The 27,729-nt window shown below is 43.1% G+C and overlaps 1 protein-coding gene across 1 annotated transcript; it reads left to right on the top strand.

Moving 5' to 3' along the window:
- The first annotated feature begins 125 nt into the window (after positions 1-125).
- On the top strand, positions 126-27,493 carry PGM3 (phosphoglucomutase 3). The gene is made up of 13 exons (XM_052645818.1): positions 126-178; positions 1,667-1,872; positions 3,221-3,405; positions 4,778-4,845; positions 10,399-10,532; positions 11,874-12,069; positions 13,475-13,632; positions 14,966-15,049; positions 22,114-22,212; positions 23,800-23,913; positions 24,956-25,078; positions 25,915-26,088; positions 27,153-27,493. The coding sequence occupies exons 2-13, from the start codon at positions 1,669-1,671 to the stop codon at positions 27,240-27,242; spliced, it is 1,629 nt and encodes a 542-aa protein (XP_052501778.1). The 5' UTR covers positions 126-178; positions 1,667-1,668; the 3' UTR covers positions 27,243-27,493.
- The last annotated feature ends 236 nt before the right edge of the window (positions 27,494-27,729 follow it).

The following is a 27,729-nucleotide window of genomic DNA, read 5'->3' as shown; positions in this document are numbered from 1 at the left end:
GCGGAGGCGGGGCGGGGCCCGCAGGCCGCCCCCCGCGCTGATTGGCTGAGGGGCGGGGCAACGAGCCGGAAGCCACGCAGGGCCACGTCTTCGGATTCTCAGCGCCGCAGTCGGTTCCCGGCGCTGCCGCGAGGAAGGTGGTCCGTGCGGTGGGGGTGAGGGGAGTGTCTTGGCGGAGGTGAGCGGGGCCCCGAGGCTTGGCGGCGAGAACGGGACGTTGCGGTGGGCGGGCGTTCGGCCACCCGAGAGGCTAGTGGGCATCTGGCGGACTGAGCTGCGGGCCGCGAGGGGCACGCCTACTCGTCCCCGGGCTGGGGAGCGGGCTGGAGGCTCGGGCCCGAGGGTCGAGCTAGGGGAAGGGGTCTCGTCCATCACCTCAGTGTGGGCCTCAAGGCTGGGTGCCAGGAAACGTGGGCAGATTCGGGGGCGAGGAGTTAGGGGAACTAACCAGGTGCTGAAGGTTGAATAGAGGAAAGGGGATCGTTCTAGGCTTTTTTGAGTGGTCGCAGTTGGGACTTGACGATACTTTCAATAAAAACCTTTGCATGCTCATCAAAAGTAGTTTTAGGACATAAAACGCTTGAAATGACGGAAGCATTTTATCTTGACTTTTTTATTTTAAAAAAGACTTTTGGACGAAACAGGTTTACGCCCTTATGAATAATTATGGTATATTGCCAACTGGTCAGTTTTTAATGAAATGTCTTCATGCTTGAAAAATAGATTTGTCCACTCTAGGTCAAACTAAATTAGCTTCCTAAATGTCAGTTTTTTCCAGCTGAACAAAGACATTTAACTGTTGTTCATTGAAGTAATGAAGGACAATAAAGCAAACAAGGAAGTCTAGTGGGCTACAGGCTGACCTTTGACTTTAAAGGTGAAAGGAAGATGTTGCTTGTTTGAGAGCTTAATTTAGAAAGGCCTCAGGATCCTCATAAAAATACAAAAATCCACTCCATGGTGTATGTGGAGGTCTGGGCAGTCTTGGAAGGGAGGTTTTTCCCCTTTGCTTTTCCTTTGGGAATCAGTCTCTGTAGCCTGGGAGGAATAGCAGAACTTCACAGATTTCCCAGATGTTTTGCATGTGCAGCTTAGGTCCACTTGAGAATGTGACTTCAGGCCTCAGCCCATCAGCAGTAAGCTAGACCCAGAATTCAGTTTTCCCATTTATAAAATGAGATGATTCCTGATCATGTAGGATTTTGTGAATCGTAAATGGTCATATGTGTGGATTTATTTCTAGGTGCTCTTGTTCTATTCCACTGATCTTTTTTATACCAAGGCCATACTGTTTTGATTACCGTAGCTCTGTAGTGTACTTTGAAATCAGGAGTGTGGTGCCTCCATTTGTTCTTCTCAAGAGTGCTTTGATTATTCAGCATCTTTTGTTGTGCTGTGGAATCTTCAGTTTAGTTGGGAGTGGACTGTTTAAAAGTTTGCCTTGTGTCCAGGAATTGTTGGGGACAACCTGATTTCTGTCCTGAAGTGGACAAAACAGGTAATGCTAACCCACGGATGTATTCTACTGTTCTTCCCTCTCAAACGTAGGCTTCTTTGGGGAAGGTCAGAATGAGGCAGATGTATTAGTTTGGGATGACAGGTTTTGAAGCAAATGGTCCATGGAAGATTTCTTATTATACCTGAAAAATATTCCTTTATTTTGCAGACATGGATTTAGATGCCGTTACAAAGCAGTCAGTGTTACATGCCAAGCCTGACGGGCTCATTCTTCAATATGGGACTGCTGGATTTCGAACGAAAGCAGAACATCTTGATCATGTCATGTTTCGAATGGGATTATTAGCTGTCCTGAGGTCAAAGCAGACAAAATCTGCCATAGGAGTCATGGTAACAGCGTCGCACAATCCTGAGGTAATGCATATAGTGCTCCAGTAAGACAGGCTTTTGTTTCCAAGACCAAACTTTAGTTTCTGAGCACTTTGACCCCAATTCAAGTTCTAATTCTAGTACTTTGCTTTTTCCTTGTTCTATGCCTTTGGTTTTGAACAAGCACTTTTCTTAACAAGTGGTCATTTCACTCACAACTCTTGAACAGTTGTGGAGAGAGTGAGATGAGACAGTCATTTTTTGGAGTATGTCCATATTGAGAAATAACACAATGTCCTTATAAGTTAGTTGTATTGAGACAGCATCAGTAATTAAAAGTGTTGCCTCTGTTAATGTGGCAGAGATTGAAGAGATTGGAGGCAAGCTGGGGGAGGGGAGGGGACAAATTTTTGAAAAGACTTAGCACACTTTGAAAATTTTCAGACAGCTTTTCTATAGCTAGGGAATAGTCTCTTGTTCTGAGTGAACAGCTGGACATGTGACTTGAGGGATCCAGAGGTGAACATTGGACAGGATATTGATCAGGCCTGATGAGTCTAGGGTTTATGACAATCAAGTTTTTTAAAGTATTCCTCTGACACAACTTAATTATCTTATTCTGTTCTGGCCTATAACTCACTAAAACATTGTTTAAATAATATGCTTCTGTTCTGTTGCTAGAACACAAGACTTTTGCCTTTGTAGCTAAATCAGCAGGTTAGTGAGGGGTTGTAACCTCTTCCTCTCACACCCGCCCCCACCGAAAAACAAGAGGATGTTGCTTATTCAGCTTCTAAATGTGGATTGTTATAAATGTGTTAAGTGTTAAATGTCTAAATCACCACACTTGCTTAATGATGTGTAGGCAGAACCCCACATTTATTGTGAATTCCGGAAGCACGTCTTAAGACAGTTTTGAGCTCTTCCCTTCCAGTGTGTTCTTTTGAGTGCAGCCGCAGGGAGAAGGGTCTCCAGGGACCCTGGTTCTGCTGCAGTTGTGCCTCATGAGTTAGTTGATGGTGGATGTACGGGTGACAGCCTTTTAAAAGGCTAGGGGGGCTCAGCAGCTGTTGGGTGTAAGAGTCAGATAGACTTGATGTTTTAATATCAGCACTGACACTTCCTAGCTGTATGAACATAAGCAGATTACTTGCTCTGAATCTCGGTTTTCTCAGAGATTGGAGTAACCACAGGAGGATTAGTTAGCTTGATGACACGTGCAGTGAGGATTCGCTGAGGTGATGCATGTACAGTACCTGGTCCAGCACCTGGCCTTCAGTCGTGGTCACCGGGGAAACTGCCTAGCCGTCACTGCCTTTTGTTTGGGGAGAAACAGCTTGGGTTTGCTTCCTCATGTCTGTGCACATTACTTTTTATTTTTATTTTTTTTTAGGAAGACAATGGTGTAAAATTGGTGGATCCTTTGGGTGAAATGTTGGCAGCATCCTGGGAGGAGCATGCTACCTGCTTGGCAAACGCTGAGGAAGAACATTTGCCCAGAGTGTTGGTGGACATCAGCGAGAAGGCAGCCGTGGATCTGCACCAAGATGCCTTCGTGGTGATTGGTAGAGATACCAGGTGCCCATCAGAGCCAGGGTGAAAGCTGATTTTTGAATGCCACATAAGTGGTTGTATCAGTTTCAGCACTCGAGACAAATGGAAAGAGTCAGGTGGAATGGAACCACCCTGAGAGGTTCCTCCTGGTCTTTTCAGTAGGACGTAGGAGTTAAGTCACTGCTATAGCTTGGGCTTGGTGTCCGAGCCCCAACTCTCAAGCTTACTGTATGAGTTGAGCAAGTCGCTGAACCTTTTGGAGCGCACCTTTGCTCGCCTGTAGTGTTGATGGTGAGCCTACATCACGCAGGCCTTCCTGAAGATTACATAAGATAGTATAGACGACACACCTGTTTCCTGGTGCAAGACAGGCACTTCCCAAATGTCTCCCATCCCTTTGTTTCTGTAGGTTTGCACCTTTCCGCTGCAGAGTAAGAACATGTGATTATTACTTTACTGTGTTTGGAGACTATGACCTGTGTTATGGTTGGCTTGCACGTTTTCCTCTGCTAGAGCTAGTTGGAAAGCCTTAACCATCTGCATTGTTTCTACATGTTTGTCACATTTAGCAGCTCTTGGCTTCTTTCACAGAGAAGTGTCACTGTAAAATGTTAGGTTAAAAGTGTACTTTGAAACAGAAGCATTCTCTTTAGCATAAGAGCTGGTTCTAGCCAGAGATTTGTTCTAAAGTAGATTTCTACTCAGTCTCTAAATGCCTTACCATTTTACCCTTACCCATGAAGTGTGTTGCCCTTAATGTGTTACCACTGATTGTGGATTTGTAGGTAATGAGTAGGCAAGTGGTTTATGTTCTGAAGCAGATATCATCTCACAGTAAATCCATCCACATGTGTTTTCCTCTCACCTGTTAACTAGTTTAAATGATATAGAAAATCTTGTTCTATAAAGCAGGTATGTATTGATCTTTATTTTCAGATAGAAAAATAATTTATTCTGACTTTTTAAAATGAAAACTAGATTCTCTATCCTAGGTGGTTTAACACCTAGCCTTGGCTTACACACGCTCTGTGTGTATTTACCATTACTGTTTTCAAGCAGTAAATGTGTTGTTACCATCAAACTTGAAAAAGTGTTTGAGTGTAGGAGTAATTAGTGTTACAGTTATATTAGTGTTAAAGTTTATATCTATTTCCTAAATTCATTTAAAAGGCAAAACTCTTTCCAAGAAATATATTGAGAAAGGCCACTGGAAAATGCTTACAGTTTACCCGTATTTCTTTTCAGAGTTTTTGGGCTACGCAGGTTTCATTTAGTTTGAATACAGTGGACTTATTATTCTGAAATTTGTAACATAGAATGTCTGCATTTGCTTTCAGAACTTGCAGCTCAGTTGGTCTTGGATAAGATGTAATATTTTCTTCCTTTTCTTTCCTAGGCCCAGCAGTGAGAAACTGTCACAGTCTGTAATAGACGGTGTGACAGTTTTAGGAGGTCAATTCCATGGTATGTAGTTGTTCTGATTTGTAAATTAGTCTTAAAAAAAAAGTCTCAAAGTGAATGCATAATTTAATTTAGAAAAGTTTGAAAATAAGTGACTTGTAGCATTTTAAATACTTAAATACTACTAGCATTTTAAGTTAAAAAATTAAAAAAAAATTTCTGGACATGCATGTTATATTTCAGAGGAGATTATCTATAGGCAGCGCTGATCTTAAACAACTTCCTTTATTAAGACTGAACATACTGGTATAAAAACTCTTGAAGTTACTTGATATACTCATTCTGGGGAGTTCTTTCTATCAGGCAGGTAGTCTCTAATAGCTGATCACATGTGGAGGCAGTGTGACAGATAATGATGGAAAATACCTTTGACTGACTTGTAATCATGATTTTTAAGTTTTGATAGATGATCTTTCCCGTTTTACCAAGTGAAGAGTTAAGTGCAGCGAAACAGGCTGGAACCCTCTTCTCACACTGGTTGTGCGTCTTGTGAATGCAGTGACTCCACTGTGCTTGGAGGTGAATTTTCCTAGTGTCAGATTTCTCTCATTTAAAAGCATCTTCTCTTGATCCTCTCAACCTCCGTGTGTCCCTCAGTTCCCATTTAATAACCTGGCCTCTTCCAGACTTGCCTAGTTTGCTTCTCTATTTGCTCTTCTGATTATAAGAAGCCTGCTGGCGGTGAATACCTGTCCTTGCCCCTTCAGGGAAATGTCTGTCCCAACACTCATCTGCTAGAAAGCAGGAATTCACCTGGGGCCTGGGCCTCCGCAGGGACTGTTCGGTAAAGCTACCGGACCCTGTGGACCTCTGGGTACAGGGCACCGTGTTACCTGCACAAGCGCTTGTCTAGAGAGAGGAGTTGTAGCTTTTGTCAGATACTCAAAGGGATGTGTGATCTAAGAATAACTCTCAGAACTGATACTTGAAATTTTTTATTTCAGTTGATCTCTGGGCAGCTATCCACAGAGTGATCTCTCCCTCTTTTTCCCTTGCTTCTTCAGCCACTGTTCCAAACTGTCCTGTCTGCAGGATCCTTTTCTGTCTCCTAATAAGGGCTTTCCTCACTTCCTGCTTTCATTCTGCCTCATTTCTGAATGAGCATCCTTGTTGCCATAGCTCCAGCTGCAAATACTCTTTTATTCATTCACTTATTAATTCATCAGACAGTTTTGACTACCTGCTATATAGAACCCTCCAGGAGTGTGTTTCATAGCATAGCTCAGCCTGTAGGAAGAAGCCCGTCTTGTATCATGACATGTGTCTAGTGTGCTTGTGTGAATAACTGAAACAGAATTTTCAGAGAACAGCGCTTACCATCCTCCGTGACATGAGTTCATCTGTTTCATTAAAAAATGGAAAAATGCTGACTGGGTCTCACTAAGTAGATTCCCTGACCTGTTGGCAGGGTTTTTTTCTTTTTTTTCAATAATTAAAAAAATTTTTTTTAATTTTCGGCTGCACTGGGTTTTCGTTGCTGCATGCGGGCTTTCTCTAGTTGCAGCGAGTGGGGGCTGCTCTCTGGTTGCGATGAGCAGGCTTCTCATTACGGCGCCTTCTTTTGTTGCCAGGCATAGGCTCAAGGCACTCAGGCTTCAGTGGTCGCGGCTCTCGGGCTCAGTTGCCCCGTGGCATGTGGAATCCTCCTTGACCATCCCCTGCGTTGGCAGGTGGGCTGCCAACCACAGACCACCAGGGATGTCCAGCAGGTGGTTTTGAAAGCACTGGTTTGAGTCATGTTTCCACGTAGAGGGCTGCCCACTCCCCCAGGTTCAGCCTGCCCCAAATCGTGTTCTTTCTGCCATCCGCAGAATGGTTGACCTTTCCAACTCTGTCCTTCTAACTCTAGAACCATCACTGTTCTAGTGTTTGAACCTAGCAAAATTTGAGAGTGATTTAAAAACAAACAAACTAATATCTTTTGCTCATTGCTCTCTTCCACTTAGTGTATTTCAGGAAATCAAAGGTGGTTGATGTGGCCGCAGCTCAGGGAGACTGGGAGAAGCTACTGGAAGATAGGGTTAGGGAGGTGAGCAGGGGCCGGGTCATTCTAAGCCTTACAAGTCGCGGGGAGAATTGGGGTTTTACTTTCAGTATGGTGGGAGTCCACTGAGGGAGTTTATGCCAGCGAATGGCGTCACATTTTCCCTTTAAGCCAGTCCCCCTGGCTGTGGTGTGGAGAGAGGAGGGAGTTGGTCTCGGAAAGGAAGAGGAACCAGCTAGGAGACTGTAGTAGACTCATGCAAGGCTTGCTAGTGGGAAACCGGGAAGCAGTGAGATTAGCAATGACGTTAAACTTTTGTGATTCACGGTGAGGCTAGAAGTGTGAAGAATGGCTGCTAGGTTTCTGGGTTGATCTGTTGAATGGATGGTGCTGTTGTTATTGAGTCACTGTCATTTCGTAAATGTTTATTTTGTAATTTTGATACTGGTCACAAAATCCGCTTGTCTCAGCCTTCAGTGTGTCTCTGGACTGTTGTTTGTCTCTCCTTATGCACTGCCACTGAGCTGGTCTGAGCTTCTACCCCCTTTTTTTTTTTAAAGCTCTTCCACCTTCTCCCATCTAATCCTTATACCAGAGCCAAATATCTGTTACACAGCTGCAGTGCTCAAGAACCTAAAGTGACCGTTTGCCTTCCGTCCAGACTCTTGTGCTTGGCTTTAAAGACCACTGACAAATTTTGTCACAGTGTATTTATTGGATCCTGGTCCACTTTCGCTGTTTCTCTTGCTTCTTACTCATAGTCCCTTTCTTGTGTGTTTAGCTATTTGTTTTCTGGGAGAATTATCTGTGGGACAGTTTTGAGGTTTACGATGAAGATGTATTGCCCTGGCGGGGTTTAGTGTTTGCATCTGCTTGGGGTACTACCCGGCTGGTGAGTGATAAGGTTCTTTGATGACGGCATTCTTCTGGATCCCTGTGGTTATGTGCCTCTGGGCTGGCAGTCCCTGGAGGCCTGTACTTGTGGTGACAGCTCGTCAGGTATGGACTTTCGCCTCTGCTCTGTTTGGTGCCAAGTCAGCTTTCTGGGGAGTAGGCCCTGGGGGCTTACTCCTGACTCAGTCTTGCCCTGAAGAATTGTTGTTTAGTTGCCAAGTTGTGTCCAACTCTTTTGCAGCCCCATAGACTGTAGGCTGCCAGGCTCCTCTGTCCTTTGGGTCTTCCAGGCAAGAATACTGGAGTGGGCTGCCATTTCCTCCTCCAGCGGATCTTCCCGACCCAGGGATCGAACCTTCCTCTTATACATTGCAGGTAGATTCTTTACCACTGAGCCACCTGGGAAGCTCTGCACTGAATAGTCCTTCTTTTAAAAAATTTAATTTTTATTTTATTTCAGTTCAGTCGTGTCCAACTCTTTACGACCCCGTGGACTGCAGCATGGCAGGCTTCCCTGTTGAGCAACTCCTGGAGCTTACTGAAACTCATGTCCATTGAGTCAGTGATGCCATCCAACCATCTCGCCCTCTGTCGTCCCCTTCTCCTCCTGCCCTCAATCTTTCCCAGCATCAGGGTCTTTTCAGATGGGTTGGTTCTGTGCATCAGGTGGACAGAGTATTGGAGTTTCAGCTTCAGCATCAGTCCTTCCAGTGAATATTCAGGACTGATCTCCTTTAGGATAGACTGGTTTGATCTTCTTGCAGTCCAAGGGACTCTCAAGAGTCTTTTCCCACACCACAGTTGAAAAGCATCAATTCTTCAGTGCTCAGCTTTCCTTATAGTCCAACCCTCACATCCATTTTATATAGGAGTATAATTGATTTACAACATTCAGTTTCAGATGCACAGAAAGTGATTCAGTTATACATATGTCCGTTCTTTTGCAGATTCTTTTCCCATGTAGGTTATTATAGAATATTGAATAGAGTCCCCTGTGCTGTACAGTAGGTCCTTGTTGATTATCTATTTTGTATATAGTAGTGTGTATATGTTAATCCCAACGTCTTAATTTATCCCTCCCCTCCATGTTTCCCCTTGGGCACAATAAGATTGTTTTTGAAGTCTGAGAGTCTGTTTCTGTTTTGTAAATAAGTTCAATTGTATCCTTTTTTAAAAATTAGATTCCACATGTGAGTGATGTCGTATGATGCTTGTCTTTGCTTACTTCTGGTCTGATCATCTCTAGGTCCATCCATGTTGCTGTAAATGGCACCATTCAGCCTTCTCTATGGCTGAGTAATAACCCAGTGTAACATGTACTGCGTCTTCTTTAGGCATTCCTGTGTCAGTGGACATCTAGTTTGCTTCGTGTCTTGGCTGTTGTAAATATTGTAAATAGTGCTGCAGTGAACCTTGGGGTGTGTGATGTGAATTCTGGTTTGAAGAATAGGCCTTTGGGGCTTCAGGCACTTCTGCTGAGTTGCACGTCTTAGATCAGCATGGACCTTCTACACAGAGAACCATTGCTCAACTCCTAGTTTAGAGGAGTGCCCTCAGAGCAAAACTGGCTTCGCTTATCTTGCATCCTGGAATTCTCTTACTTAACTCTGGCCTAATTGGTACTGCAGTTCTTTCTGAAAAGGGATAAAAGTCTTTTATCTTTCAGTTTTGGTTGTTTTTAAAAGGAGGGTTCATCTGAATTACATAGTTTATAATGATATGAAAATAGAACCCAGTTATTACTTTTGTACGTTGCCGCCGATCTATACCAGATGACTGGTTTACCTGTCATTAGTAGTTTGTATTTCTTTTACAACTGAGTATGTGTCCAGTGTGTGCCTCTTCCACCACCAAACAGTTCATTCTGACTCCATCCACCTGGCAGCCACATCCCAGGCGTGCAGGGCTCAGTGCCTCAAACCTTGCCCCTCCCCGCCTTCAGATGCCCTCACCTGGGCTCCTGACCACCCTCTCCTTGGGCCGGGGAAGCATTTGACTTCCTAGCGCACCAGTTTATTATACGGAGTGTAGCCCGGGAACGGCCAGATGGTGGAGATTCATGTGGGGAGGGGCGTGGGGCATCAGTGCGCCCTGGGCTCCCCAGTCCCCGCTGGCTCCCCGTCCTGGAACCCCATCCTTTAGGGCTTTTATGGAGGCCTCCTTACATAGGCATGGCTGCTTAGATCTTTGGTGAACTAAGTTGAACTTTGTTCTAAGGTGAATTCAGAACTTTGGTTGAACTCAGTCTCCTGTCCCTCCTTTCTCCCTTCCCTGGAGTTTGGGAGGAGGTTGGAGGGGGGCAGGCAGGTCTATAAATTTCAGTTCTCTAATCCTGTGGTTGGTTCCCAGGCAACCAGCCACCCCTAAGGTTTCTAAGGGCCTTCTGAAAGTTACCTCATTAGCATAACAAAAGTTGCCTTTCTGTGGAGGCTCTGCCAGAAATGGAGACAGAGCAAATGAATGATTCTTAGTATAAATCACAGTATCACAGCATGACCTGTAGTTTTAATGACTTCAGTGAATGTTTATGCATATTTCTGGGTGGTTTAAAACAGCGTTTCTTGTATTTTCTGAGATGTCTTTTTTTAAAGAGGATTTATGACCCTGAAATTGACACAGCATGAGTCTTCAACTTTGTTAAGAACTGTGTGAAGTGACCTTTTGTGTCTCTGTGACAGATTATGGCTTGCTGACGACGCCCCAGCTGCACTACATGGTCTTCTGTCGAAACAGCAAAGGCCAGTATGGAAAGGCAACCGTAGAGGGTTACTACCAGAAACTGTCCTCAGCCTTTGTGGAACTTACCAAACAGGTCAGAATCTCTCCAATGTGGTTCGAGTTTGAGCAGTTGCTTAAAAGAACATCATTGAACAGTTTATTTAAATATGTGTCACTTTTTTTCCCGAAAATTTGCCCTGTCTCCTTTTTCTTTCTAGGGCTCTGCAAGGTCTGGCCCTTGCAGCCAGCTAACTCTGTGTTGGCATTTACTTGGCAAGGCACATAGTATGTTCTTGTTACCGACCAGGGTTCTTGGCCTCCTTAATCAGTAGAAATTGGTAAGAGGCCAGACAAATTCAGGCAGGGCTTTGTTGGGGCCCCTGCTGCAGCAGAAGGGAGCAAAACCCACAGATTTGCTTGCTTGCTGAGGGGAGGCCAAGGTGGTTCCTTACATTGGAGGGAAGAGGCGTGTCCAGGCTTCTGGCTAAAGGAGGGCTTAGGTGATTTGTCCACCCCTTAGCTGGTGTTGCGTGCAGGGGGCATGCACAGTGCCCTGCTTTTGCTCCCAGCTCTCATAGCAATTGGGTTTCTTTGGGTGGTTTTTCATATCTTGTTGCCCATAATTTGCCCCAACTGCTTGCATGCAGTTATTTTCAGTCCCTCTTCTCTTTGTATTTTGTTGCTGGCGGAGACTTTGTCCAGGTGCGAGCACCGCAGCAGAGGGTCTCAAGTGCCAGCCTGTCTCATTTTGAGGTCACTGCGGGAGAGGCGTGATGAACTTGCAGTTTCCATAAGTGTTCACACAGATGAATTTGCTCTTAGAGTTGTTGTAGGTGCTGTTGGCGTCATACTGGAAGCATCTACTGTTAAGAAAATCTGTCTTCAAGGCGTATTAGCTTCCTAAGCCTGAACAGAGATTTGAGGGGTATAATTCACTTGATCAGCCAATATCGAGCATATGTTGTTGTCAGGAATTGTTGACCAAAACCAAGTCCTTCCCTCTCATAGAACTTACATTTTGGGGTGAGGGAGGGTAGGAGAGGAGACTGCCGGGGAAAAAACCACTTGTCCGGTGGTGTAATACACTGTGAAGAGAATGACGATACTATTGCTACTCATCCATCTGCATACTCATGCCCACATTTGAATGACTGCTATGGAATACAGACTAATAAGGGACCTTGCTAAATTATAATAAAGCTTCATTTCCATAATTTATTTGGTACTTTTCCAATATCTGTGACCAAAAAATGGTGTTTTAAAAATCTTGCTTTGGTGTTTTACAGTTTTCATATGAACATGAGCACCCTTTTGTTTCCTGGCTTACAGTAGACAAGTGAACTGAAATAATGGTGGCTGTTTACATGCACATACCTGTGTTTGATGCCTCACTTTGGTATCTTGAAGTGGCTCTTCGGTTTCTTTGCCTTTTCAGGCCTTCTGCAGCGGAGATGACCGCAGAACACTCAGGGTTGACTGTGCGAACGGCATAGGCGCCCTGAAGCTGGCAGAGATGAGGCACTACTTCTCCCAGGGGCTGTCCGTTCAGCTCTTCAACGATGGGACCAAAGGGAGACTCAACCACTTATGTGGGGCCGACTTTGTGAAAAGTCATCAGAAACCTCCACAGGGTATGCGAAAAATGTGTTTTTAGTGCCCTGTCTGAAACCAGTCACTCAAACAGAGGTGGCAAAGAGAGAGTCGTGCAGCTGTCCTGGCCCCGCTGCTGTTAGACATCTGGGCCCTGTCCGCTTGCCGTTGCCACGCAATGACACACAGAACACGGCTGCTCTCGGCCCTGAGAGTCTTGTGACTCTTCACAGGGGGCAGGAAAGCCGGTGGAAAAAGCAAAATCAGGACGTGGGATTTTAGAGCAGTGATTCTTAAGCTTTAGCAGACATAAGAATCACCTGGAAGGCTGGTGAGCATGTAGATTTCCTGGGCTCTACCTCAGGGGGTCTGATTCTGTAGGTCTTGGATGGATTTGTCCATTTGCTGCTGTCCATCTCTTGTGGTAAAGGAACAGTAATGTTACCTAAAATTTGATGTGACGGTTGCTCAGGTTTCAGTAAGCTATGCAAATTACACAAGACATTAATCTCACTGGTTGTAATTTTTTGCTCTGAAATACCAGTGGTTCTTGTTACTGATATAAACAAATGAAAATCATTTTTTCAGGATTTAAGTACATACTGTATCTGCTGCTGATTATTTAAGGATGAGCACTGTATGTAGTACAAGGGAAATTGAATTCAATTTAATACCTATAGCTTTCAAAGCACTATGTGGCAATCTGTGTTGCCAAACCACTGGCTTGTAGAAGGGAATTTTATTTTAGTATCATATAGAGTTTCAGCTTAGATAGATTTTGAGTACTCTTTTTTCACTTAGCTGTGAAAGAACTTACTGTGTAAAAATACTAGTAAACCTGTTTACTATTTAAAGGTTAAGATAATGGTTTTATTTGGAAGGGTGTTTTTCTTTATGTTTTATTTCCATTTAAATGAATTCTCTTCCCTTGATTTTGAACAGTTATCTCCATTCATGTTCAAAAACAATATATGTTTATGTAGAGCTTCAGACAGGAGGAATGATCAGGATTTTCCTCATTGACAAAATACTCCAGTTACTTATATTTGATTATACCCTCTGCTTGGTCACGTAAGAATAGAATTGGTTCTTTATCTGCAGGTACAAAGACAGTGTTTCCTTTTAACTGGGCTCCAGTTCACAAATTGGGAGAAACTTTGTTCAGCTGAAATTAGATTTTTTTAAATCTTAAGGACAGGCTCACTCTTTACCTAGCACATGTTTAATATTGCTGAAGTCCTGGAAAGGTAATTTTAAACACCTCTTGAAATGTCATAGTGGACATACCTCTCTATAAACACAGAGGGTCACTTCTAATCAATACTTACTGGGAAAAAAAAAATTTCCCTCTGTAACTAGTGTGAGAGAAAAACCTAAAACTTTTTACATTAACTTTTATCCCCCTTTCTTAGACCGAAATGTGTTTTGATTTATTCTCGGTGCTAGGAATTGAAATGAGGGCCAATGAAAGATGCTGTTCCTTCGATGGAGATGCAGACAGGATCGTTTACTACTACCATGATGCAGACGGTCAGTTTCATCTCATAGATGGAGACAAGATAGCCACCCTCATTAGCAGTTTCCTCAAAGAGCTCCTGTTGGAGGTACGGTGCTGGGGCTGACCACCCTTTCACACAGACTCACTGGGGAAATTGTTCGGTATCAGGCAGTTGCTTGAACGTCTCAGAGGCATGATTTGTGGGGAGTTCCTCACATCTGTGGCCAGAAAATACAAAAAGAAATGGTCATTCCAGTCATTTCAACGTTAGGGCTCTGGATTTGGAACCCAAAGGGAGTAGTCTTTTCTCTTTTATACTGGCAGAGAGCTTAATGATTTGGAGCTTTACAAAGTTCTGGTTTCTTCATAGCTGCCTTTTTTCTTTTTTGGCCTAACTGTGGGGCATGTGGTATCTTAGTTCCCCAACCAGGGATTGAACCCACACCCTCTGCAGTGGAATCGTGGTCTTAACCACTAGACCACCAGGGAAGTTGGTAACTGACATTTTAATGAGGGTTCCATGAACATCATTCCCCAGAGCCTTGAGTTTATACCGAAAGTCTCCTCTGAGGGATTTATTTACTATGATTATGATAACCTTTAGTGACGTGAGGTTTATTATGTTATGCTCTTTCGGAAATCTCAGATTAGCTTTAAGTATAAAATGTAATGATAATTATCATAATATGGAAAAGGTATACTTTAAGAATTCAGTGTGTATTTTTATTAAAAACTGAAGAGATCAAGAAATGACAGGTTTCTCTAAAAAGGATTCTTTAGCAACTGAGATGTCCTTCATAGGGTGAATGAACTTTGGTTCATCCAGACAAAGGAGTATTATTCAACGGTAAAAAAAAAGCTATCAAGCCATGAAAAGACATGGAGGAAATGTGAATGCATATTTCTAAGTGAAATAAGTCAAACTGAAAGGGCTGTGTATATCACTGTGGGTTCAACTATAGGATACTGTGCAAAAAAACCCACCAAAAACACAAAAACTATGGTGACATTTAAAAGATCACTAGTTTCAAGGTGGTGGGGAGAAGTGAATGCTGAAGGATAAATAGATGGAGCACAGAGGACTTTTCAGGGCTGAAAGTACATACTATAAACATGGAGACGTGTTCTTATACATTTGTCCAAACCTGCAGAATAGACAGCACTAAGAATGAATCCTGATGTAATCTGTGGGGTAATATAAAGGAAATCCGGTGATTAAAAGGAATTCCTTGTAGAATTGCTTTCAGTAATTCTCAAAAAAGTACTTAGGTTTTTTCCTGGCATACATGTGAATTTTCTGTGAGTTGTTTATTGCATAAAACTTGAGTGATGGCCGGACTGGCCGATAATTTTGTCATCCTTTAGAACTCTGTTTATAGGTTTGCTTTCGTAGGGTCTTTGCCTTTGATAGCAAGGTAATTGTCCTTGTTTTTGTCTAGATTGGAGATGGTTTGAGTCTCGGTGTTGTACAAACTGCATATGCCAATGGAAGTTCAACACGGTACCTGGAAGAAGTTATGAAGGTATTGAACACTTTCCATTTGTTGGTACCTTCTTCATCATTACCTTTTATTGTGGGGTATTTCTGTGAGGAAAATAATGCCCTCATAAAAATAGATTGAAATGCATGGAACAGAGCTGTTGTCTACCTAAGGGTAGAAAGTGAAAGTGTCAGTCGCTCAGTCATGTCTGACTCTCTGCAACTTCATGGGCAAGTAGCCTGCCAGGCTCCTCTGTCCATAGGATTCTCCAGGCAACAATACTGGAGTGAGTTGCCATTCCCTTCTGCAGGGGATCTTCCTGACCCAGGGATTGAACCCAGGTCTCCTACATTGCAGGCAGATTCTTTACTATCTGAACCACCAGGGAAACTGCACTTAAAGGTAACTAGAAATCAAACAAAGAAAAAATTAAATTGTCCCTAATGCAGAAAAGGAAAGAGACTTTCCTTCCTCCCTTTTCCTAGAGTGTGTTTCTTTTAGCAAGCTTATGTTTTCTCTGTCCTTTTGTGATGTCAATCTTTTGAAAGGCAAAATAGGCCAGTTTTACAGTTAAGGTTTTTCTATAAGGGCGTAGAGTACCTCTTTGAAACATAAACATCAAGGAAGGTAGCATCCCAATACTTAGCCTCCCGAAAGTTGGACCACCTTACCACTTAGAGGTGGGCGCCCATCTGCTTGACAGAGAGATGTGAGAAATTGTATTGTTCCTTTGGAGAAGGACAGTTAGCCAAGCCCAGTGGCCACAGCTTTCCGACAGATCCTCGTGGCTCAGATGTTAAAGAATCTGCCTGCAATGCAGCAAACCCAGGTTTGATTTCCTGGGACAGGAAGATCCCCTGGAGAAGGAAATGGCAACCCATTCTGGTATTCTTGCCCAGAAAATTCCATGGACAGAGGAACCTGGTGGGCTGCAGTCCATGGGATCTCAGAGTTGGACACAGCTGAGTGACTAATATGCACACACACGCATGACTAAAGGTACTGCAGAGTTTTCCTGAGAAGCAGACCTGTTCGGTAGATAGACTGCCATGGGGTTTTGTAGGGGGAGAGACTGGGCTCAACTCCTGATACAACAGGAAAAGTGGAGATTTTGTAGCCAGGGAATAGGATATGGGGGCAGGGAGCAGGTTGGTGAATGGAAAATTGCGAAGGGGAACCTCAGGGAAGGTTCTGGCTAAACCAACGTAACAGGACTTCTGTTGACGGCAGGCCTGGGTGGTCAGATGGTACGGGGTGGGGACTTTGGGCTGATATGGAGGGTAGGGGATTCCAGCTAAAGTGATTGAGCGAAAGATTCTTTGTAAAACTGGGTCCTTGGAGACATGGCCGAGGACAGGACCTGTTCAGGCTCAAAAGAGCCTGACTCTCATGTGGTTGAGGAGAGATCTTGGTCACGAGTTATCTTGAGGTGTGTAAAAGGGTGGGATTGCTTTCTGTCTTTGCAGTCTCTTTTCAGGGGTCCGCAACCCTCAGGATCTAGCGCTGTGATCTGAGATGGAGCTGCTGTGATGACAGTAATAGAAAGTGCACAATAAATGTGATGCACTTGAGTCATCCCGAAACCATTTCCCACCCCCAGGTCTGTGGAAAAATTGTCTTCCACAAAACTGGCCCCTGGTACCAAAAAGGCTGGGGGCCGCTGTCTTAAGAGGATTGCCTGTGATGTGCATCACAGTCTGGTTTATTGGTTATTTGGTAACAGAACTTGTCTTAGTCTTCTGTGGAGATGTTTTGTGGGTTGGTAGGAGATTTTGTTTCTAATCATTTCCCCAGCATCCACCAGGTGACTCTGCCTTGTACATCCCATCTGCTTTAAGTATCAGAGGCTGCAGGACCCAAATTGGGTCTGCAGAAAGTAATTCTTTCTCTCCCTGGCTAGTGTGATATTTTCCAACGTCAGTGTTATACCTTGTCAAATTCCTGCATTTCACTAGTTTTTGTGGCCATCCCATTCTTTTTATTTTTTTAAATTTAAATTTATTTATTTTAATTGAAGGCTAATTGCTTTTACAATATTGTATTGGTTTTGCCATGCATCAACATGAATCCATCACGGGTATACCTGTGTTCCCCATCCTGAACCCCCCTCCCACCTCCCTCTCCATACCATCCCTCTGGGTCATCACAGTGCACCAGCCCCAAGCATCCTGTATCCTGCATCGAACCTGGCGATCTTTTTAAAGCAGGAATGGCAGAGTCAGGTTCCTTTTGGATCTGGATAGGAGAAGTGAATTAGTCCAGCAGGTGGGCACAGACTTGGAGGGTGTGGCCAGGCCAGCTGCTGTCACCTTTGGTTAGAGTCTTCAGGAGAAGCTGAAAATCTGAATTTTGGTGTGAATTTCCTACCTTTGAAGTCTTGGCAGCTGATTCAGCATTTAAAAGAAATAGTGGTTAGGACACATAAAACATGTCTGGGGGTGACTAGCTGGTGCCCTGACTTAAATATATGGTTACAGTAAATATATGCCTTAAATATTTGGTTACAGTAAACCCACTCAAGGTACTCCATTTGGGGCCCACTTGCCTGCCTTTCACAGAGATTCTTGGTGTTTGGGTTATTCTGTATTTTCTTAATTTGTCTCAAAAATGGCTTTTATAGTAAGATGCCCTGTTGAGGAAACTGAACATTGGTAACTCTTCTTCTCAACACATTCTCTTGTAGATTAAATATTTTCAGCCTTAGCCATTCCCAGGGTCTCCTAAACCCAATCAAATGCCAGGCCCGTCTGAGCTTGCTCTCTTTTGCAGTTTTGCTGCTGTCTTTCCTTAACCATTCTCTTGCAGATCCATCCGAGACTTGCTGCCCACTGTTAGTACTCCAGTCACTGATTTCTTACTAGGATTAGCCATAGAAACCACCTAACCTAAGCCAGAGCTTAGCAAACAGTGGCCTCTGGGCCACATTGAACCTGCCAGCTGTTTCTAGTTTCGTGGGAATACAGCCACGCTCTCGTTTTCATATGGTCTTGTGACTGCTTTCTCACTACAGAGACAGAATCAAGCAGTTGTGATGGAGACCACGTGGCCTACAAAGCCTGAAATATTAGTTATCTCATTAGAGTAAAAGCTGGAAGACCCTGGTTTTAAGCCATTCTCCACACTGTAGCTAAACAGCTTTCTGAAACGATCAGATCAGGTCACTCCCCCAGCTTGAATCTTTCATTATAAGGGGCCCCTCAGCTCTCTCACCCCGCTTTACTCTGGGCTGTGTACTGCTGTGGTCACTCCCCTACAGTGACACTTAGGCTTTGTATTTTAATTGCTTAATCTCATTGGACTAAGTTCCAGGAGTTTTGTTCCCTAGGATGGTAGGTAGTGGTGGTTCAGTTGCTAAGCCATGTCCAACTCTTTGTGACCCCATGGACTGTAGCTCACCAAGCTTCCCTGTCCTTCACCATCTCCCAGAGTTTGCTTAAACTCATGTCCATTGACGTGGTGATACCATCCAACTATTTCATCCTCTGTCGCCCCCTTCTCCTCCTGCCCTCAATCTTTCCCAGCATCAGGGTCTTTTCCAGTGAATCGGCTCTTCTCATCAAGTGGCCAAAGTATTGGACCTTCAGTTTCAGCATCAGTCCTTTCAGTGAATATTCAGAGTTGATTTCCTTTAAGATTGACTGGTCTGATCTCCTTGCTGTCCACGGGACTCTCAAGAGTCTTCTCTAGCACCACAGTTCGAAAGCATCAGTTCTTTGGTGCTCAGCCTTCTTTATGGTCCAGCTCTCACATCTGTATGTAACTACTGGAAGAACCGTAGCTTTGACTACACAGACTTTTTCTCAGCAAAGTGATGTCTCTGCTTTTGAATATGCTGTCTAGGTTTTTCATAGCTCTTCTTCCAAGGAGAGAACATCTTTTAATTTCACAGCTGCAGTCACCGTCCACAGTGATTTTGGAGCCCAAGAAAAGAAAATCTGTCAGTGTTTCCATTTTTCCCCCATCTGTTTGTCGTGGATGGAATTGCATGCCATGGTCTTTTTTTTTTTTTCAAACTTTTTATTGAAGGATAATTGCTTTATAGAATCTTGCTGTTTTCTGTCAAACCTCACCCTGAATCAGCCATAGGTATACATATATCCTCTCCCTTTTGAACCTCCCTCCCATCTCCCTCCCCATCCTACCCCACTAGGTTGATACAGAGCCCGTTTGAGTTTTCTGAGCCACACTGCAAATTCCCCTTGGCTATCTACTTTACATATGGTAATGTAAGTTTCCATGTTACTCTTTCCATATGTCTCACCCTCTTCTCCCTTCTCCCTTTGTGCATAAGTCTGTTCTCTATGTCTGTTTCTTCATTGCTGCGCTATAAGTAAATTCTTCAGGACCATTTTTCTAGATTCCGTATGTATGCATTAGAATACGATATTTATCTTTCTCTTTCTAACTTACTTCACTCTGTATAATAGGTTCTAGGTTCATCCACCTCATTAGAAGTGACAAAGGTGTTCCTTTTTATGGCTGGATAATATTCCATTGTGTGTATGTACCACGACTTCTTTATCCATTCATCCGTTGATGGACATCTAGGTTGCTTCCACGTTGTAGTTGTTGTAAACAGTGCTGCAATGAACAATGGGATACATGTGTCCTTTTCAATTTTGGTTTCCTCAGGGTATAGGCAGAGGTTTATAACAACAATAAAAAAATGTGACTGAGGAAAAAAAGAGCTCAAAAGCTTAATTAGATTTCATCGTGCCAATAAAATGGACAACGAGGAGGGGGGAAGGAAAGACAAAAATCCAAAAGAATCTACAGAACAAGTCAAAGCATAAAGAATAGTAAATGTTTTTCTTGAGTCACTGCTGTCAGAATCCTTTCTTTTGCTGGGAGTCACAGCCCACCTCACCTCCCTAGGATGCCCTCCAACACTGTGCTGATCTCTGGACCTTCTGTGGGGGCAGCTCAGACTCTAATCTGGTCCTGCTCCTCTGTTCTTGCTTCCAATGTCTACAGCCATCAGAACTAGTGCTTTTTCTTATGTGGGAGCTCTCAATGTCCTTTTATATATTCCATGGATCCAGAGTCTGCCTAGTTGATTGTTTGGATTTAATCAGCAGCTTGTACAGCTGGTGGGAAGGTTTTAGGTCTTCTTCCTCAGCCACACTGCCCCTGGGTTTCAATTGTGGTTTTATTTCCACCTCTGCATGTTTGGGTCATCCACTGGGGTTTGCTCCTGAGGCTGCCCTGGAGGACTTGGGTTTGCCCCATGAGGGCCAGGTGTGGAGGCGGTTCATTCAGCTGCTTGGGACACAGGGTTCTGGCAGCACCAGGTACTCAGGGGAGTTGGCAGCTAGGGCAGCAGGAAATACAGTGCTCTAGAAGGGTATGGCAACCAGTATTGCCCAATACGCTCCAGTATTGCCTGGAGAACCCCCCTCCCTGACAGAGAAGCTTGGCATACCACAGTCTACAGGGTCGCAGAGGGTTGGACACAACTGAAGTGACCCTGCGCCCATAGACACAGATTTGTTTTGCCTGTGGCAGCTCTGTCCCAGTGTGAGCTGGGTGTGAAGGTGGCACAACTGCTTGGCTGGCAGGGCCCCTGGTGGTGCAAAATGTGCAGGGACGTGGACTGCCTCCGCTGTAGGAGTTATGGCCCTCTCAGAGTCTTTTTTCGAGCCTCTTGTACCTGGTGATCAGAAGGCCTCATTGGCCAGCCTTTCTCTGCAGCTTCGCCCATTCAGGCACTTAGAGGGCTCTCTTGCCTTGGGTCCTTCTCTGTTGTTGGGCAAGTCAGGCACATAGAGGGAGGCCCCCGTGGCTGGGGTCCTACTCTGTAGTTCAGTGCATTAGGCATTTGATGGGCCAGCCTCTCAATTGTTCAGCTGCCGATGCTGGCGTGTGGGGAGAGAGGTGCCTCGGTGATGGCTCCACGCCCCACGCATGACTCAGCAGTATCGCCTCGCTTCCATGGCTGCCTGGCTTTCCTCCACAGGCATTTCCCGCCACAGTCTCCTCCCTGATATCCCCTCGATCCATCTCTCTGCAGTCCACAGCAGTGCTTGGCCTGAGATTGCTCCACAGCCCCTAAACCCCAGCTGCCAGCCATTGCGCCTTCCAGGGGACCTGGGTCCCTGTCTCGGCTAAGTATGGCTTTGGCAAGGACTGTCTGATTCTCATTCCATTTAGGCTGTGACAGATCAGCTATTTCACTTTCAGCCTTAAATGTTTCTTGTCTGACTCAGACAGTTGCCCCACTGTGAGGATCAGACCCCTGCTTCAGTTGCCCCACCCGCCAAGGGCAGGTCCAGTCTTACTAAGACTCCTGTTCTTCCCCTAGTTCCTTCGTCCTACTGAGTTTTGCGTGGTTCTAAATATTCTTTTCCGCTGGTCAGGTCCTCCTGTCTGCTGTCGGCTGGTGTTCTGCATGCACTTCTGTGTCTGAAGGTGTATCCCTGATGTATCCGTGGAGAGAGATGTACTCCACACCCACCTACTCCTCCGCCATCTTGTTCTCTCCCGTGATCTATTTGTGAATGTTGAGTTGTAAGCCAGCTTTTTCACCCTCCTCTTTCATCCTCATCAAGAGGCTCTTTAGTTTGTCTTTGGTTTCTGCCATTAGAACGGTATCATCTGCGTATCTGAGGTTGTTGATACTTCTCCTGGCAGTCTTGATTCCAGCTTGTGATTCTTTTGCCGACATACTCTGCATATGTTATATAAGCAGGGGGACAATATACAGCCTTGACGTACTCCTTTCCTGATTTTGAACCAGTCTGTTGTTCTTTATCTGGTTCATTTGTTTCTTGACCTGCATGCAGGTTTCTCAGGAGGCAGGTTAACGTGGTTTGGTATTCCCATCTTTTTAAGAATTTTCTGCAGTTTATTGTGATCTACACAGAATTTTCCAAATTTGCTGGTATATTGAGTGCAGCACCTTAACAGTATCATCTTCTAGGATTTTAAATAGCTCAGCTGGAATTCCATAACCTCCACTAGCTTTGTTCCTGTATTTCCTAAGGCCCACTTGACTTCACACTCCAGGATGTCTGGCTCAAGGTGAGTGACCACACCATCAAGGTTGGTTAAGTACACAGTGAATATTTGCTGATTAACTGCTGTTGTTTTATAAATATGTGTTTCAGGTACCTGTCTACTGTACTAAAACTGGTGTTAAACATTTGCACCACAAAGCTCAAGAGTTTGACATTGGTGTTTATTTTGAAGCAAATGGACATGGCACAGTAAGTTCTCATAAATAATGACCTGCCTTTAGCTCTCACTTTTTTTTTTTTAAAGATGGAATTCGGTAATATTCCACTTTGATGAAATGATTGGGATGGTGATAGAAATGATATAGCTGATATTTTCTTATGTTCTGTGAAACCGTGGCTCTCTTTTAGATTGTAATGATCTTTCTTGGAATGTGAAGAGATAATACTAATTTGTTCCTATAATATATATAGTTTCTTTGAAAATATGTAGGTCTTAATTCCCCTGCAACTAGGCAATTTATACATCATTTAAAATTTTTCTTCAAAAGTGTGAGAAGGTTAAGGACTAACTTACAAGCAACTAGAAATGAGTTTAAAGTAATTTGCAATAGGCATCTAAAATTTTTTATGACGCTTGGCAGAGGGAGAATGAAAGTTTGAGATATAATTTGCATATCCTGATACCATTTTAACATAAGTCTGTAGTATATTCATAAGGTTCAAAAGTTTTCTTTATTAAATGTTTTTTAATATCTAGCCTTATTTCATAAATGGATTTGAGATGGTTAACAGAAAATGTTATCTAGGTCAGATAATTCTCATTATTTCAAAATTAGCTTGAATAGGCCATGACTATAAGAGGAAAAATAGAAAGTTACTAGAAAATGTAATTGAAATATAACTTCAGTGATCTTACGCAGGGTTGGTAAATGCTTTTGAACTAGTAAATATTTTAATTTTCACAAGCCCAAAAGTGAAAGTGAAGTCGCTCAGTCGTGTCCGACTCTTTGCGACCGCATGGACTGCAGCCTACCAGTCTTCTCAGTCCGTGGAGTTTTCCAGGCAAGAACACTGGAGTGGGTTGACATTTCCTTCCCCAGGGGATCTTCCCAATAGGGATGTTTGTTGCATCTGCTCAGATCTCCTAGTGAAGGGTGTAAATGAATGGGAGTGGCCATGGTTCCACAAAAGAAGTGACCAGTGCATCTTGGTTACCAACAGACTGGGTATTTCATCAAGTGGCCGCATGTGCTGTGCTGCTCCTCTTTAGTGCTGGGCCTCTGAAGGCACTAAGTCATGTGGGCAAGCAGTTCAAAACGGCAGGAGTCCTCAGGAGCACGACGCATATCATGCATTGAGTATCCACGGCACCGTTTGCCATAGTGTCATATGCATGACAAACCTCTTTTCTACTTTTCTTTAGCTTATGTCCTTAAAAATTAAGTCAAGAAAACTGTATTAATGGCAATGAATTATATTCTTCAAAGTAGAATGGATACAGATCAGGCTTAAGGAAGCTGGTTGCCCAGAACTGGTTTAGCTGGCTGACAGCAACATCATACACTCACCATATGCATTCACCTTTGCCAGGGTGATTATTTTCTTGGTAATCTTTACATTTTGGTAACCCAATTTTATAATCCTATAATACCTTCTGAGTTCTGATTTGATCTTACATTAATTTCATATATTCTACAGCTGCCATTTTTATCCCCTTGGTTTCTCCAGACTCACTGAGAGTTTCAAAAGTAGTTTAGTTGGGATGATCGTACTTACTGACTGGGGCATGGTTAGTGTTTGGTGATTTTTTTTTTTTTTGGTATGCTTTTATTGTAGGTACTGTTCAGTAAAGCTGCTGAAACAAAGATAAAACAACTAGCAAAAGAATCAGAAGATGAGAAAAGGAAAGCTGCCAAGATGCTTGAAAGTATAATTGACTTGTTTAACCAGGTGAGAACTGCAGGGGGATGGTGGACTCTTGGTTATGCTTAGCTGCTCAGTCGTCTCCGACTCTTTGCGACCCCATGGACTGTAGCCCGTCAGGTTCCTATCCACAGGGATTCTCCAGGCAAGAGGACTGGAGTGGCTTGCCATGCCCTCCTCCAGGACTCTTGGTTACTTACACAGTCAGAAGGTAGACAGGGTCATGTGCTGCATCAAACACTGAAGTGGAAAAGTTGTGGCAGCTTCCTTGCAGCTGTGTAGATTTAAACTGAAATGCTGTGGCAGAACATTTATGTGCCTCAGATTTTCAAGTAATGATTAGTTTACAGTTGAGGTCAACAGATTCAGCTATGAGGTATATCTGTGAGGCTATATATATATATATATATGTTTTGAAACCAACCTTGTCAAGGGAATTCAGAAAAAATAGTCTGATGAAGCACATCTGTGGGTCAGATGATTGGGACTGTGTGGAGACTGTGGAAATGGACGAGCAAAGCATAGGTCAGTGGAAAGCGACAGAACTTATATTTAAGAGTCTTGCACATATGGGCAGTTCATATACCTCAGTGTGTAATCCTTGCATAACAGGAAGAGTCGGCGTCATAACTCCTGTTTTATAAATGAAGAAACAGCCTTAAAGAGTTACTCAGTGGCAGAGTACGGCAGAGTATCCAGCTTTAGGTGTGTTTTACCACCAAAAGCTCCACTTTACCATGCATGAGGCCTTCCACCATCATGGCGTAATATCTCAGAAGGGATCTAGCAATAAGTAAAATGTTGATTCACAGAGTGTTAATGCTGGAACCTCAAGAGTTATCCAGCCTAACCTCACTTTACATATGAGCAAGGAGATTAAAGGCAGGTGGTCTTAGTATTCTCTATAGTCCTTTTCTTGTTGCCTTCCATAGAGGTCTGTCCCCCAGTGTAGTTCATTTACCCACCCCAGTCAGTCATGCAGCATCGGGGGAGGAGGCAGCCAGGACACGGTTTTCTCAGACAGAAGACATTCTTATCAGCGCCGTGCTCGTGTTCTTGCATTTTGCAGACAACTGGTGATGCTATTTCCGACATGCTGGTGATTGAGGCCATCTTGGCTCTGAAGGGCCTGACCGTGCAGCAGTGGGACGCTCTCTATACAGACCTTCCAAACAGACAGCTCAAAGTTAAGGTGTGAGCCAGATCACTCCCTTTCTAAAAACTAAGTTCATTTTACACATATGTATTGTATAGAAAAGATTGAATTTTCTCACATCTTTAAAAACTACAGAATCCCCTCCTAACCATACTACTGTTATTTAGAAGTATTTGGTTTCCAACTTTATTATAAATATGTATCACTTTAAAAGATTTTATTATTTTTTTTAAATTTTAAAGAAAGATGTGAAGAGAGAACAAAATAATGAACCCCCTTTACACTAGCTTCAACTAGTGTCCTCCACATCCCCACTACTATTTTGAAGCAAGCCCTGGATAGCTTGTTGGTGCAAGTGTAGATGTTTCCTTCCTCTGCATTATTCTTGGTTCACGCAGTACTTCCAGAGGCTAGATGCTGAGAAGTAGAATCTGGGCTAAAAGGGACACAATTTTAAACGCATTTTAGATAAATTGCTGATTGTTTTCTATATGGATATATACCAGATTACACATTTACCAACAGACATTTTTGAGAGATAGATATTAAATCCACAGTTCACAGAAATGACTGCTGATTGTTCAAGTTTTTTTTTAAGGAGATTTTTATGATTCCCTTTTTTAAAAAATACCTAAGATTATTTGATCAATGACAAAGCCATACAGTACTGGCCATTATTTTAGTAGTGACTGTGAGACAGTCTGTGGTAATCTACCTCAGTACTGTACTTTGTGGGTACCGTCAGCTGAAATGTAGGTCTGTTCTTGCTGACATTAAATAGCCATAATCTTTTGGTGGGAATTATGTTGAATGGGTTAAGCTTCTGAAAGGGAGTATGATATAGAAAAAAACCATGAAATGCTTGTGCCTAGGTTGCAGACAGGCAAGTCATTAGCACCACAGATGCTGAAAGACAAGTAGTTAAACCTCCAGGACTCCAGGAGGCCATCAATGACCTGGTGAAGAAGTACAGGCTTTCCCGCGCTTTTGTCCGGCCCTCTGGTACAGAAGACATAGTCCGAGTCTATGCAGAAGCAGACTCGCAGGTAAGCTGAGACAGTTCTACTGAAGGAATGTGCAGTGAGAATCTAAAGGCAGTGGAGGAGGGTGGTAGCAGGAGAGAAAACTATTTTAATCCTATTGGAATCTCTAATGTCCGAGATTTATGGAGCCTTTTTTCTTCAGTAGTAGTTACATAGTTGACTAAAACTCCCCCAGATATTCTTCTTGTAATGTATTCTATATTTCCTAAAAGGGTCATATTTCTAACTGCTCTAAGAATACTACTTAGTATACCAATACATACGTAGTTTGACACATAGTAATTAAGCTTATGCATCCTAAAGTGGAATATACTTTTTTCCTTCATTTAAAAACATCCTGTTGCTGAAATTCATGAAAATGACTTACTTTGAAGTTCATTTCTAAACTCACTGGTACTGCACCCGTGGGCCTGAAATTTGTCTTTGTGTCTAGGCTTTCAATTTGGTTTTCAAAAATTTTCCTTTAAATGACAGCCTTGCTGTGTGCGTCTCTTTTCTTGATAGGATCAGAGACTTAAAAGTGTTTTTTCAGCTGAGGCAAAGTTACAGGGGGATGGCCAGAGCGTCAGTAAGAGATCTCTTCAATTTATATAGTAGCTGTAGCTTTTTTGCAGAAATTCAGGCCATTACAGAATGCAGTAAACAAATATCCCTGGTGCATGAGGAAAGGATAACTGGGGCCTCAACAGTTACTTCCGCTTTTGGTCAATTGTGGCCTTCTTGCCATTAACAACTTACTGCCTAAAGAGTCAGTAACTCTTCACACTATTACTGACCGGAGACGTATTGTTATGTCTTTTCTTATTACTGAATTTATTCAGAGTTTTAACATGATAATCAAATCAGATTATAAAATAAAGTTAGCTAGGAACTTACCTGATTTAGAAGAATGTGACTTGTTTTCCACTTATCGATTGTAATTTGTTACTGAAAGATGAAAAATTTCAAGTTCTCATTTGAATTATTTGTAAGTGAAACAAAATTGGAAAGCTTCCTCCCTGGGAGTTGCAGGTAACCTGGTAGATGCTGTGTCTTTTTCATCTAATATCCTTTTATGTAACTTGCAGGAAAACACAGACAGCCTTGCATATGAAGTGAGCTTGGCAGTGTTTCAGCTGGCTGGAGGAATTGGAGAACGACCTCAACGAGGTTTCTGAGGACAATTTTTATATTCTTTAGAAACCAGAGTTTTTAAAAAAGTTCTTACAGAATAATACTACTGCCACTGTTGTGACAGGTTCAGACACATTTATAATAATGTTTACAGTGTACCTTACTGGATTGTTTCTAGATCTGATTGTTTTTCTTAAACACTACCAGAATCATTCTTAGAAATAGGTAAGCCTTATATTTGTTAAGTTTCATTTTTTTAAATAAAACTAAATTCACCTGTAATATTAATCACACTAATATAAAATACTGGAGCTCAAGTATACGATTCAGTCATTAACTTTATAATATATGCAAGGAAAATTTCATGAAGGCTGCTAGAAAATTAAAGCTTATATTTATTACCAACTCCTGTGATGTCTTTTCCATCGATGTTACCTCCCCACGATGTCATTTTGCAGTCCTGGTAGTCACCACTGCTGATACAACTGGGCAGGGTGGAGAAGACTTAATACAAATACAACCAGTTTTTCT

This window comes from Budorcas taxicolor, chromosome 9 (assembly GCF_023091745.1).
Source record: "Budorcas taxicolor isolate Tak-1 chromosome 9, Takin1.1, whole genome shotgun sequence".
In the NCBI taxonomy this organism is placed as follows: Eukaryota; Metazoa; Chordata; class Mammalia; order Artiodactyla; family Bovidae; genus Budorcas; species Budorcas taxicolor.
This window is presented reverse-complemented; position numbering and strand designations above follow the sequence as displayed.

Coding starts and splice junctions, on each gene's coding strand:
- PGM3 (XM_052645818.1), top strand. CDS start 1,669: ATGGATTTAGATGCCGTTACAAAGCAGTCAGTGTTACATGCCAAGCCT. Junction 12,070..13,474: donor TCATCAGAAACCTCCACAGG/GTATGCGAAAAA, acceptor TCTCGGTGCTAG/GAATTGAAATGAGGGCCAAT. Junction 25,079..25,914: donor ACAGACAGCTCAAAGTTAAG/GTGTGAGCCAGA, acceptor GCTTGTGCCTAG/GTTGCAGACAGGCAAGTCAT.